At 34.8% G+C, this 14,931-nt stretch overlaps 1 protein-coding gene across 1 annotated transcript in view; it reads right to left on the bottom strand.

Moving 5' to 3' along the window:
• Positions 1–322: 322 nt before the first annotated feature.
• Positions 323–14,931, bottom strand: part of CPEB3 (cytoplasmic polyadenylation element binding protein 3) — an 80,948-nt gene continuing 66,339 nt past the window's right edge. Inside the window, exons 7-11 of the mRNA XM_010000046.1 lie at positions 10,547–10,665; positions 9,178–9,292; positions 6,203–6,384; positions 935–3,438; positions 323–391 (exon numbers count right to left, since the gene is read on the bottom strand). Coding sequence (XP_009998348.1) covers positions 3,211–3,438; positions 6,203–6,384; positions 9,178–9,292; positions 10,547–10,665 — 644 coding nt within the window. The 3' untranslated portion in view covers positions 323–391; positions 935–3,210. The remainder of the gene's footprint in view (positions 392–934; positions 3,439–6,202; positions 6,385–9,177; positions 9,293–10,546; positions 10,666–14,931) is intronic.

Below are 14,931 nucleotides of genomic sequence, written 5' to 3'. Positions count from 1 at the left end.
ATGACATTGACCAGATATGAAAGTCTCTCCCAGAAACAACTATATTAATGGTTGAGAAAGCACTCCTTAAAGAAAATACGAAATAAAAATGAAAAATATGTAAATATGTTTAATTTTTTTCTTAGCAAAAAATCTTTCTAAAAATAACAATGAAAATTTGTCTCAGTACAAAGGCTACATTACTATTGAAAAAATACCAGCATGAAGAAAAGGTACATATTTGACAGTAGAAAAATGATTTTAGTGAATCACAATGTCTAAAGTCTGCAATGAAAATAAATCTGCAATAAAGTTTTATGCCTTTTTTCTTTTCATTTTTCTTTTTTTTTTTTTTATACAAACAGTACAAACAGTATTGCACATAACAACAAATAGTCGAGGTTAGGTTAGCCTTCAAAAAAATCGACTAGTTCAAGTCTCACATCAGAAAAGGCCACAATAGGACCTGTTGTACCCAGGGGCTTCTTAGTCAAGTTGCAGTTCAGAACTCCATATTTTAAAAAATAACTTTTTTTGAAGGACCCTCTTTTAATATAACATATTAACAACTCAGGGGCACATTCATTTACAAAACAAAAGGGAGCATGTCATAATTTAATAAACTAAAAAAAGTTCTCTTTAAAAAAATACAAACAGAAGAACTCTCACAATTCTGGTCAGTCGTGCGTAATCACACTTGATTATAAATATACAAATTAAGGGAAAATATTTTTTCACCTTCTATTCACAACTTTCAGCACCAAATAGAGTTTGTGTTTACACCTGTTCTTTATGATGACTTTGTTTTAGATTTAATCCAACATTATGCTATATTGTACATTTTCCAGCTTCTCGCTCTCTCTCTCTCTGGGGGTATTTTTCAACATGAAAGAGGGGTATTTCTTCAAAAAGATTTACTTCTTTCACATAATTAGGTAGATTTCTGTAGGTTAGCTATGATCTTTAATATTACAGTTATAAAGCTCTAACTTCTTCATTTTCAAAAAAACTCAAATAAGCATGAAAAAAATAAAGTTACCCATCTGTTAAATCATTTTTCTTGCAGAATTAAATTAATATATATTTTTCTGAATAAACTTACTTAGAAAATATCATTTTCTTTCCTATATTTCAAAATTGAGGTATTGCAAAAGATCATGTCAGTCAGAAAGCATGCCTTTTTCTTTAAAAAAAATCATCAGCCGACTGTTGAAAACTGTCTAGATACAAAAAGTAGTGCATAACAAAATGTCTTGTACAGATGAAAAAAAACAGAAAAGACACCTGGGCTGGGAAAAGCAATATCACAAAAATGCCCAGAAGTAACTTCAAAAGGGATAATTATAATAAGCATTTTAAACCAGTAAAAAACTATTTTTTTCTTTTTTTTTTTTTTCCAAAAACAGAAAAAATCCTTTCAAAGCCAATACTCGCAACTAAACATTGGGAAAAGCATCTTACTAAATTAGACACAAACAAGGACATCACAACAAACAAAACCCAGAACATTAATCTACTATGCGGTGTCATATCCAGTCAGATTGTCCCCAGAACTGCAAAAACAAAGGAGGAAAAAGAAGAAAATAGTGTACACATTCTCACAATCATTAGTATACCAAGTGTGTTTATATTTATATGCTATCTGCAGCCCCACAGTTCATGCTAAAAAAATGTCCACTGTGTTAGCAGGTCTTAATTGTATTCAAGCTTCACAGGATACATCCAGGGATTAGAGAGATAACGCCACATCCACAGAGCAGACATCGGATGTTACTGTTATATGCAGACATTTCTTTAGCACCACTTTTTTTCCTAACTTTCTTAAATGTGCCTAGTTTATTACTTTGACAGACTATCTAATCGGTAGTGTATGTATGCTAGCATGAGCTCTTTGGTTTTCTGGGCAAGGTCTGCAGCTACATAAATGATGCAAGCATTAGGAGAGAGATTGTAACTAAGAGCTCATTTCTGTTTATGTACCTGTTATGAACTGTCAAAAATATGTTAATGTTGGATACAGAGGCTTTAACAGTTAAGTTTGATCACAGTACTAGACATAATCACTTTACTATATAAAATAAATTGCACAATATATAACAGAGCACCGCAAAGTACTTCATCTACCATCCACAAATTTGTTTTAAGAATATTCTACAGCTAGTTTTTATTTATATTTGTTGTAATATAGGTCATTCTGTAATGGGCTGATCCTAATTTCAGAAGCATTACATTTACTGAGGCATGCCTTCCTCCAGTCAGTAATCAATTTTTTTGATACTGAGTATTCTGTAGCCTACATAGATTCATAATTTGTGCATTGTGGGCAGGTTTTATATTAGACATATATAAAATCTATTGCATGCAGCAACCTGATTAAGTAAACATGCAGTCAAAAAATATTGACCTTCCTTGGAAGCTTTTCTGTATGCTATACTGATCTCCTTTCAGCAGCCATCACTATTTTAATCACATACTCATTTTTTAATTGATACCCTAGCCTGAATAGAGTATTATGGTATTAGTAATACCATTTTAATAGCAGCAAAAGCTATTGCAGCATACATTTACATAACACTAAAGGACCTAACAAAACAAAACAAACAAAAAAAAACCTCAGCAAAACAAAAGAAAAAAGTCTGATCCAGCTTATGAGGTATCATCCTTACAAGTCAAAATGGAGAGCAACTAAAGGCTTATTTTCTTTAAGGGTTATTACTACTCTAAATGACCCAAACTAATGATTGCTGAATATCTGTTTAAGTTTTTGCTACATCTGCCACCTACTTGTGAATATTACCTTTGGTAAGTCATCTGCTAGGGGCAAGTCTAAATTTCTGAAAATAAGTGCATGCTCCAGTTTAAAAATAAAAATAATTATAATAAAAAAATCTTCATCACATACACATCAACCCAATGAAGGCTGATGAGAATGGCAGTCTACATAATGTCACTAGTGACAAGTCTTGTGTAGGAAATTAAGGTACCAAGCAGATGTTTGTTGTGAATCAAAGTGCAAAATCAGTACAGTTACACTCTGCCGGTTCATATTATACTGGACACTGAGTTCAGTTATGTGACTGTAAATAATAACAATAGTAATAAAAAGACCCATATCTTCATTAAAGTCGAGGACGAATGCACAGATTTCCAGAACACTAAGCCCTGAGGCAGCACTCTCTTTTCACTCGATTTAATCTACTCCAGTACTTGTTGCTGGGTGAGGCCTGGGGTTCAGCTCCAGCGAAACGGGACGTGGCGGGGCCGGTCACCTCCCTCCTTTACCAGTGGTTTGTGGAACTCTCGCCCCGCACGAGAGTGTATGCTTGCCCAGCAGTATTCACAGTAATACTGCAGACAGGTAACATTGGCACAAAAGAATGGAGCAAATTTTCCACCACAGCGAGTGCCCTGGCATTCATCACACATCTGATCATCCAGCACATATGGCTTCACTTCCACCTGCATCAGAAAAAGAGACACAACTGTAAGAAGATTACATAGTTTTGCTAAGCGTGAACAGAAAGAACGATATTTTAATGCTTCTGACTATTGAAAGCTTTCAGCTGATGCTGGTTTAAGGAAAACAGGTTGGTAGTTGAATTTTCATACAACCAATCTGTCAGAAACTCTCAAGGAAGAAGCAGTATGCTGTCTCAAGAAAGAAGGGTTGTGCTTTGGTAACTTCATTTCTTGGAGAACTTAATTACATAACAGTACTAAGATGGAAGTACAGCAATTCTGCTCTTTTCTATGAAACCTCCAGGCATACAAACACAGTTGTTACAGGGGCAGGGCATGAGAAAGCACCATTTAGGAAAAAAAATTGTAAGGAACAAACTTAAATTTCTAAACTTCAGGTGGAGTTTCAGACGCTTTTTTCCAGAGATTTTTGTTTGTTTGATTCTCTGGTTTTTGTAAATGGCAAGGTGCAGGACTGGACTAATAAATGAAGAGAACATTCAATCTAAACAAGATTAAATGTACTTGTATTAAATACTCTGCTTTATGCTGGCAAAATACACTATTCTAAAGATTTTTAGCTCTAGACATGTATTAAGATTTCATAGTTGTTCCAGCTGTGGCCTTGCCATCAATTACAATTAGGCTGGAGAGCTGCTGATTTTTGTTCTGGACTGTGCTGTAAACATCCTAAGACTGGAATTCCTTTTGTTTTTAAAGCGCTTTTGCCAAACACAGCAGTATTTTGATGCATGACTACAAATTTGCAATTACACTATTACAGAAGTTGACAACATGTGACTTCCCTACTGTTTGTTCCTAAGAATCGAGCCTATGTGTTTAAATTGAGTGATTATTCATTCTGGGAAATCGTTAGTTTATGAATGTGTAATTCTTATGAGTCTACAATGCTGTTTATGAAGTGGTTTAAGTACAGCCATCTACAGAAAAAATTGAAATATACATACTTTATTATAAATAATTTTGCTGTAACTGCCCAAGTGCTAGTCTGGCTAAATCTATATATTGCAAGGAAAACTTAACTCCAGTAAACCATGCTTAAATACACACATTATTAAAGAAACACAGAATCAGCTATTAAGCTGAAAAACAATAAATATATTCTAGAAAAAAGGCTTTATGCTGAATTTTACTTCAGCCTATCCTGATCCCATTTTAGCAAATGCTATTCATTAGAAGTAAAGCCTATATGGAGAATTATATTTCTGGCCTATGGAACAGCTAGAACTGCCTTTTTTTTTTTTTTTTTTTTTTTTTTAATTACAGTGCAATAGCAGTATTGCATGAACAAGTCTGAATAATTGCCATTTTGCATATGAGATACCCTACCACTAAAATTAGAAGCATCATGTAAGATAAAACAGCACTGTCTCAAATGAAATTGGAAGAAGCCAGGTCTAATGTCCAGCACATCCCCAGATCCCCACCTACTCACATTTCCAAAGCATGAATTGTGAAGGTCTGAAATAGATTTTCTCTTATTCCTTTTCTTGTTTTGGTTACTAGTGAAATGATTTTCGTAATGTATGCTGTATAGTTAAGGGATTTCAATCTATTAGACTTAAAAACTAATATTTAAGGACTGATTAAGAGACTTCATACGTTTTCAAATTCACAGATAAACCTATTTTTAAAAAACAATAAAATATAATAAACTTTAATTATCTATCAACCAAGTAGGGAATTTTTAGGGAAAGTACTGTTTGATGAAAAAACTAGCACCATTTGTGCTAGTGGCTCCATCCTAAAGCTTAGAAAAAAACCAAAGCTTTTAAGCTTGGCTGATATATAAATCTCAAAGTGTTCAACACTGTGCTTAAGACTTAAAAATTAATCTTCTTAGTTTCTCTGCAGTTTTTTTTCAGAATTCAATGGACAAGAAATATTTAGGAATAGCCTTGTTTTCGATAAAATACTGAGGTATAGTAGCACCACAGAAAAATAGCTTGAGAACTTACAACTCCAGAACCTCATCTTACCTGACAAAAAATTTAATTCAGAATGTTGAAGATAAAGATAGCTCGGACCCCATAGTAGTGTGTTTTTACATGTATATTGCACTTAACAGACACAGCCAATACCTGTCAAGCTGACTTCTCAATAAATTATTTAAATTAGATTAAGTAGAAGACAAGCCATCACATAGCAGCAGTGCATACTCTGTGTTCTGTGGAATAATTCTAAATACTGAGTCTTCAACAATATAGGTGTTATTTGTACATGTAACCAAGAGGTGAAGGCAGAAGGTCTAAAGGAAGAAAATCTTGGCATTTAAGTACTGTTTTCTTTTAATGTCTTCAACTTAGATTTCAGTGAGTACCTGAACTTTGTTCTATACTTGAAAAGCCCTTTAAAAACCAGGATTTCATACAGACTGAACAAAACCATCTCATTTTCCCTTTTGCCTATCAGGCATCTATTGGCATGTGGCTTTGGTTAAATAATTCTCAAGACTTCTACGGTCAGCGTTACGTATTACACTTACGATAAACCTGTGTTTTAGGAACCTCAAGTCTAGACATATATTGCTGAGAGAAGATGTTGCCTAATAACAGCAGAAATGCCACAAGCTACAAGTAGCCACTAAGAGTTGTTAATGCACAATAAGCAAAAATTTAAAGGAGGAGAAAGATGCTGGGAAATTCCCTCTGTGTTCTCCAGCACAATATTATTATAAGGATGTTTTTCATTTCTATACAGTTTTGCAAGTAACAACCATTTTGTTCCATGCTATTTTACTTACCCGTTTATCAATGTCATTATGTTGGAGCTGGACGAAGCGAGCACTGATAGCAGCAATATAACTCTGCTGGTTGGAGAAAGCCACTCTGCCAGCACCTTTTGGGTACTTCAACTCTGGGTCTGTATCAATGCCAGCATAGCAGACACCTCCATATAAACGGTCCATGATCATTGCCAATTCAACTGCAAGAAATCAATTGTTAAATATGACAGATTTACCATTAAGGACAGTGTAGTGACTGGTTTGTTGCAGTAAAAAAAATAAATGCCTTAGCATGCTTATCTTCCCAAGTCTAAAACAGCAAACCCAAACACTGGTTTTAACAGACTGAATCAACCCTACATGAATTATAGTAAAATACAAAGGCAAAAACCAGAATCTGCAAAAAGAAACTTTGTGTGATGGAAGTGTGAAAAAAATGCAGTTACATTGTTAAAGTAGGTATCAGGTCAACTGTTTTAGAATTTATCGTATCGTAAATGAAAACTCTGGTAATTTGGATTAGGTATTTAGGATCTTCCCCAGCTCCAGACAGGCTTGTTAATGCTACTTTATGCATAAGATCACTTAAACATAGTCTCATAGTTAGAATCTGGTATTTTACACTAAGTACTAAGGTTGAAAAGACATTAAGGATGTCTTCTACATTTGAAATACAAATTTTTGAAACATCAGGTGTTTCTACATGTTCTAGATGTTGCTTACATTTTGTGTGCAACTTAGTATTTTTGTAGAAGATTAACTTGATTATGGATCTTTTAAAAGGGTTTGTTGCTTTTTTCTGAATATAGAATAACTCTAAGGAAGTTATAAATATCATTCATAAAATAAGACAGGCTGAGTACATGGTTGGGGAAACCATACAGGAGGAAAGGTAAGGGAAAGAACTGAAGAAACTGGAAAAGAGGCTGAAGGAAGTAGAGAAGAGGCATGTAAACTGTGGAAAGATGTATGGTCACTGAGCCAAGTTCTCTGTAAAAGTTGATAGGCAAACGTATTTGTCAGATGGACAGACCCTCACAGAGCAGGATACACAGCAGTATAGACCCTCCCAACACAGCCACTGTTTTGTGCTCATGTGTGAAAACACTTTTGGTAGCAAGTAAAAATTTAGCTATCCAAGACAAAATTAAGAAGATGTATTAAAATACTATATATTAAGTATTTAAATCCTTGTAGTTCTCACAAAATTATCACCAGTTAATTATAGAATAGATACAATTTTAAAACTGAATATACATGAGTGTTTGTATAAATGTGTATGACACGTTAAGGGAACACCATATGCTAATTTGTCTGTTTGCAGCAAACAAACATCTGACTCATTCCATCAAACGAGATAATACTCTTGCTACAGAACAGCATAACTAGTGACTAGTAGATTTTTCTGCTTTCTTATGATTTGGAGTCATCATTTGGGTAATTATCTCAGAAAGTGACAGTATGGAATAAACTTTAGGAACTCTTAAACACATGTACAATAATACTTCTAAAAAGTTACTCTTTCTAATAAACAAAGAATATCTAGGATTCCAGCGCAAGGAAGCCATGCAGTGTTCCGTCATCTTAGGAAAAACCTTCTATCAGATCTTTAAAGTTGCAAACACAAAAAACTGGAAACCATTTATCTGCTTTGGAAAAGCTCACTATTTTAAAGGATCAGTTTTCAAATGTAATGCATTTCAAATGTAATCTGTGACAGGGCAAATGGCATACAGTTTTATAAAGACTATAATTAGGAATGAGGTAATGTTTAATTGTCACTATTTACATGATTACCGTCTCAAAATTATGCCTTATTTTAAGATGGTGAGGAAAGTGAAAGCTGCCAAGAAACCTGGCTCTGGAAGAAATCTTACTGTCAGCAGTAGCTGGGGCACCTTGTGTACAGCTTCCCAAAAGAATTAGGATCAGGAGAAATGTCAACCAAGAAGCTGAAGTTTTATTAGGCTGGAAAGTGGCTGCCAAAGGAAACTGATGGCTACCAGGAAACCTGATCCAGTCTTTCTTTCAGACTGAGTGGCAGTGTCTATGACAGCCCTGGAAGATTAGTATTAGGATTGAGAGGACGAAAAAGAGAAACCATGCAGCTGACAAGGCATGAGGTTGGAGAGGCGTTATTAAACAGAAGTGAGGGATGCAAAAAGTCCTAGCTAGGAGACATGTTTCAACTTGCTAATGACTGCATGACCTTGTTTTGGCTCACCAAAAATAAAAGGGTTAGGAAGAACAAAAAGCTTGTCAAGCTACAGTTAAGAGTGATGCTGAGAAGGAGCTTTAAAAACTAAGTGGGGGCTGCTAGGATATCTGGACTGGGATAAATCTTTCCTTTGGCCAAAGGCTAAGGAGTTTTGTCTATGACTCTGTAAATACAAGTGAAAAAAAAAAAAGATTTAAAAGTGAAGAAAAAAAGACTGAGAAAAAGAGCTACATTAAGAGCTGCTAAGTGGTCTTCAGAACAGTGTGGAGCCACCAAGAGACCAGGGCTGGGAGAAATTTTTTTCCAGACAATGGCTAAGTGGCCTTGTCTATAGCTCCATGGAAAAATTAGGATTAAATCTGAGAAAAAGAGAAAGAGAAATCATAGAACTTCAGTTGGAACTGGTTTGGGAAGGGGCTGAGAGAAGTTTGTCATCTAGTCAAAAGAAAGAGGAACTTTTCTGCATCTCAGCAAGCAAATCAGGGTTAGGATTAAGATGGCATTCATTATGAAAAATCAGCCAATTTCCAGGATATTATGCAAACTTGGAGAAAAATGTTTCTGTTGAAAATCCCAATTAGTAACTAATTTAAAAGGTAAAAAATGTTTGCAGCTAGTATTTTGTAGATAGGAAGACACTCACAAAATGAGCTACAATCTTTGGAAAAGACAGGGTATGTTTTCTGCTCTTCTACATACATTATATATATTTTCTCATATTTTCTGTTTAATCTGGAACCCCCCTCACCATGCCTTACATTATCCTTCTACTCACCAGCTCGGAGGGGCCGTGGAACTCCTCCAACAAAGATAGTTTTTCTTGGATCCAAAGGCTGAGACCCATCCATCACAAAGTCACTGTCACTTAGGTTCCAAGGTCGAATTTGCACCTGTTTTAAGGATTGTTTTTAGTAGAGGAACTTGACAATTCCATTAAAATCAAGAAACAACTGCCACATCTTTCTAGAGTTAAAATATAATTTTAACTTGGCAAAAGCAGTTAATCGGTGGTATAAGCACCAAAACAATTTTGACAACATAAATCCAAGTCCTTGAAAGAAGGTGAACAATTCATTTATCACCTCTAGAGGCCAGGCTTGAGTTAAATTTCACTGTAGCCATTTGCTACCTCATTGATTCCCTGCCCTTAATTGCCATTATAATAAGAAATCTATGAAAGATCTTTCAGAACATGCACATAAAATTACAGTTTGGGCTTCTGGCTCTCTTGGAATCACATACAGTGATCCAGAAATTTTAAAACATTGGTGGAGATAAAATTATATTCTGTGCTCCAAAAGGAGTTTTCATAATGTGTGAATGGTCACGTCTGTAAAGCAGCAAGCAACACAGTTAATAAAAATCTTTAGATTACACATTAAAAAAAAAAACCTGCTCTGAAATTATTTGGATAAAGCTGTTAATTAATCCATGTATTGAGCCTACAAATCATGTAACCACACTCACTGTGCTGTAATACTGGGTTATCTGTGCAAGCTTTTTTATAGTGTATTTAAAAGGCAGCAGGTATTTTATCTAATCATATTTGCCTGTAGTTTTCATCTAATGTTTATGTATCCGTAGACACAAAAGAGACTAGCATTAAAGAATGTCAGAGATGTGAGCATTAGAAACAGGTAACCATATGTCTTCTATTCTGCTATAGTTGTCTGCATTATGTGTTTTTACCCTGCAGTTTATATAAGGCAAATTAACCTAAATTACGAATTTATTAGCTATTTCATGCATAAAAAATAAGTAAGAAAACTAATGAAGTACAGGGGATATTTAAAGCTATCTGGATTTTAATTGGGGGCAGTTAGGTTTCCTAGTTTGATTGCATAAGGATTTTCTTTCAAATAACATAGAGGGAAAAATTAAAATCCGATTGCTTTACAGCTAGCAGTGTAAAAGGATGCACTGGGAGGTATCAAAAGTACCACATCTAAAAGTTAATCAAACATGGCATTTATCAGAAAGAAGCAAATGTCAAAACCGTGTTACGCTGATACAGAAAGTCAATTCAATGTAACAGCAAGGAAATAAATACTTATAGTTGATTGACTTGTCTATGTATTAACTGAAAAAGAATAACAGGAAATGGGTTAGCAACCAGCAGAAGTGTCATGGCATAAGCTACTTACTGGTTTATCTTTGATTGTGGGACTTGACACACACAGATAAAGTTTCCCATCTTCTTCCAGACAGGCATCTATCAGAGCTTGTACAGAGCTTTCTTCCTGGAACAGCAGAAAGGCATAACCTTGGAAAGGATAGACACAAGAAAGAAAAGAACAAATTAATTTATAGCTTTTAAATAAAGAAAACAAACCCATGAAGTGAATAAGATACACGAATTACAAATAATTAAGGCTGTTAGTTTGTTAAATTCACCAAAGAGATCATACCCTCATACAGTAACGATTTCAGAATGGAGACAAAAGTGTTTGCTGCATATGAGTATCTCTATTTCATTAATTAATACTTTTGAGCTGTGAGAATATAGGCTTGTGAATAAAGTTTTATTACCCAACAACTGCATCTGAGCTATTCATCAGTGGTATCTGCTGCTATCAGTGATCATCATCTTGCAATGGAGACACCAAGTTTCTGGTTACTATATACAATTAATATATAAGAACATGTCAAGAAAGTGGAGATGTAAACATAAAGAGACTTCTGTGCTCACATACTTAACTATGAAAAAGATGCTCACCTAAAAACAGTACGCATGAGTACAAAGTAATGGCATACATTTTGTTTTATTATAAGTCAAAGGCCTACTTTTGTTATTTATATTTAAATAAAGCAGTTCAAAAGACAGTCCAGTAAAAATCCCTCCAAGTGATTAGAATTTTAGGACTAAGTGTGTGTGGCATTCAGTGCTGTTCTGTTGTTAAATTTGAATGAAGATTTGACCCAAAACAGTCCATGCCTTTCCTGCCTCAGAAGTGAAACTAATACAGCACACTAAGCAAAGTGATCCAAAGTCTGGCTGCTAGACATGAATGCAGCTGCCTAGTTAAGAAGACTTCCTATCGAGCATGCATTGCTCTTTCGCTCCATAATCAGTACAACTTAGTTTCCTGCCTGAATGTGAACATTTTGGCTTTGACCTCTGTAATTTGCCATTTGTGTGTCTTACAGGCTACCTCTTTTCAGAAAATGTGCAGCAATTACAGGCAGCTGGAGTTTAAGGAGGGACTGCTAGACTTTCTCGGCTTAAGACTCCTGACACAAACTAAGAGTCTACATGATGATATCCCATATTTAAATTATCTAGCTTTACATAGTCTGTTTGCTGTTAATATAGTAGTGACTTACCCTGATTTTGCACTGAGTATTGAGTGGCATGTCCTTTTTACATAAATACTACACTGATTTATAAAAAAATAAATAAATTAGGTACTAAAGAAGAGTCTTCCTCTGTACAGTTATTATCTACCAATTTACCTCTTACCCTACAAGCTCTAGTCCTGAATGACTTCTCAGAAAACATTAAATTCTATGCAGCTGGTTGCTTGCAGAGGCCAAAGAAGTTTGCATTAACAACATAGTTACAGCCCAGAACACATCTAGAAAGACTGACTTGCCCAAGATAACAAAGCAGTTTCATAATCAGTCTTGCTAGCAAACAAGGAACCTGAATACCTAGAGTTGGAGTAGATTAAAGATACCAGTCCCAATAAGAAAGTCAAATATTTCTAAGTAAAAACATTAGTTTCATCTCTAGTAGATATAATCTTAAAACAGTCTTTCAAAAATATAAACACACTTCAACATTTTAGTTTTAGATTTCACAAAAATAATTACATTGAGTACAAAAATAATTAACATGCGATCACTGTCCATTTTAGCTTCATTTTATGTTCCATCCATGTGCTTTTTATATCTTTCTCCTTTTGATTATATTCAATGATCAAAATTAAAACCTTATACAAACTAAAGTATCCTTAGTTTAGTAGTTCTTTTAGCCTTATAAAATGCTCAATTCAGAAAACTAGATACTTGGAAAAGACTGCAATGGAAACTACACCACCAAAGCCAATTGATCACACTTTATGGTTCAGCCCAGTCCTTCTCCTGTATTTTACATGAATGCCTTGTGAGACAAATTTGCAGAACATACTATGCAGCTCTTCCCATACTAGGAAATCCAAGTAAGAAGACATGTACATTTATGCACTCTTTAAAATAATGGTTTACATTGAAGATTTATCTTCTGACAAGACCATCAGAACTCTAAAAAATAGAATTTTTTTATCTTTTTGACTTTTAGAATCTTAAACCAGCAAAATATTTGAAATTTCTTTAGCATAAAGTCCAAATGAAAGTTGGGAAATGTTTTTTGTGCCTTAAAGACTCAAAAAATTTAGGCAACAGCTTAGGATGCTTCTTTCTTCTGTGAAGCTTTTTCAGGTTTTTCTAGGTCATAATAAGAGGTTACATCTGTGATAGTTTGAGTTGGTAGCCATTTGGGTGCACAGTAAATGGTATGATCATAATTTCCCATTCCAGTTAAATTAGCCAGATACTTGTTAATTTTCTCTAGTTCCTAGATTACAAGAGCAGTCCAAGTTAGTAAGAATTCAGTTTTCTAACCCAGGGCTAGCACCTGCCATGATGTTTAGTAAGTTAACACCTCCTTATTTCTCTAGACCTCTGTGACAATAAGACTTGCTAGGGAGTCTCTGTTGGCCCTCTGGAGAAAGACAAGTAAGCAGTAAGAAACTTAATTCATGTCTAAAAGCAGTAGGTGAAGTAAAATTATAAGACGATCAGCTCCTGAAACAAACAAAAAAATATTAATCCAAATAACTCAAATTATTTAGCAGATGCTGAAAGATGCTTCAAATTTCTCAGCATTCAGCACATTCTCCTCTTGTGCATCATGGGTATCATATGACTTAAAGCAGATGGGTTTTTTTTCAAGAAGTAAGAGATTTGGTGAATTTCAAAGTTTTAATCTGCTGCAGTGGAATCCTGGCACTATTGTGTGGTAGCATGTTGCAAATAAACTTCAGTATTACCTAACCAAATGTTCTAAAGGTTTGAGGGCTTGAGGGATTGCTCATGACTCAGATTCTGCAAAGTAAAACAGGTGACATATTTGAAGACCCAGAAATTAGCAGGATACCTGACAACAGCTGAATATTCTATATTCACAAACATATGGCTTCATGGCAGAGCAGAAACAATCCGGCTCCTTTTCAGCTGTTGGTACAACACACCACTGTACTGCTGACAATAAACATTGCCCTTCACAATCCACTGAAAAAAGACATTAATATATTTTGAGGTAAGGAAACTCTCTATGACTGCTAAAGGGATACAGCAGAGAGAAGATACAGAGAAGATGAATTTGCCTAGATTCTGAAGCACAGCCTAGGAGCTTCTCAACTTTGAGCTCAAGGATTCATTATTTTATGGTAAGCAGTACAAGAACTAAGCTGCTTTGTACGTATCCCATTCTGACATCTAAACAGTGACACAATTTCCACATGAAAGGATAATTTAGTCCAGTAGGTCTAATTTCATTTAACCTTGCTGAGACCAAACAGGAAAATCTGGCATATACACTGTCCCTCAAGCCTGAAATTAGGTTGTCACTTGAAACGTCAGATATACTTGGAACTACCATATAATGTTGCTATGGTCTGAAAAATGCATTTTTGCCAGCCTAGACAGTCTGGAAAATCTCTGTTTCAATTAAAATCAACACAGGCATACCTTCTCTTATGATGGGAACCTTTCTGGTGTTACTGAAAGCACATTTTGTAATCTCTTCAAAATAATATGCTAGATGGAAAGGTTATTTAGGTCCTTATTCTGCCTTTATTCTGTAATTTAAGTAAAAAAAAAAAATACTAGAAAGATCAAAATATTTCTCAAGGTAAAGATGATCCAACTTGATACCCTTCAGGCTCACCAGGAAAAGATAGCATTTCAGAGCATCCATGAATAAAACATGTTTGGGTTTTTTTATTCCTCTAAACCTGGTAACACCTTCCTTATACAGCTCAATCATCAGGCACAAAGTTTGGTGGAGAAAAATGAAATAATTGACTGTGTTTTGTAACCCGTGGGAGAAGGTAGGAAAGAAGTTTGGCATACTAGAATTTTTACAGTTCTTTCAGTTTAAGTGATTAATTACTAATGTAAGGAGTGGTAAGGTTGTCCCAACAGTCTCTAGTTACTTAGTTATACACGAATATTTCAGAAAGGTGCTAATGGAGTAGCTGTCCAGATCTCACTTAATGAAGTCTGAGAGTGGATTAAATTAAATCAGAAGTTTTTTTCTGAGAAATTTCAGTTAATTGTGATTTAGTTCCATCTCTTTTTATTAAATGAAGTTTACCATTTTATGCTTATCTTGTGAACACTGGAAGTAATTCACAAGTTATTTAAGTTCTTCCATTCGAGAACAACAATATATAAATTGCTATTCAAACACATCAACCATGAGCTGTGTCTCCTGGTACAAAGCCAGCATTTTGGCATTCAGATGTTATATAAACAATAGGGAAAG

The sequence above is a fragment of the Chaetura pelagica genome, unplaced genomic scaffold, assembly GCF_000747805.2.
Source record: "Chaetura pelagica isolate M959 unplaced genomic scaffold, ChaPel_1.0 scaffold436, whole genome shotgun sequence".
Classification (NCBI taxonomy): domain Eukaryota; kingdom Metazoa; phylum Chordata; class Aves; order Apodiformes; family Apodidae; genus Chaetura; species Chaetura pelagica.
Note: the sequence above shows the minus strand (reverse complement) of the source record. Positions and strands in the feature narration are given on the sequence as shown.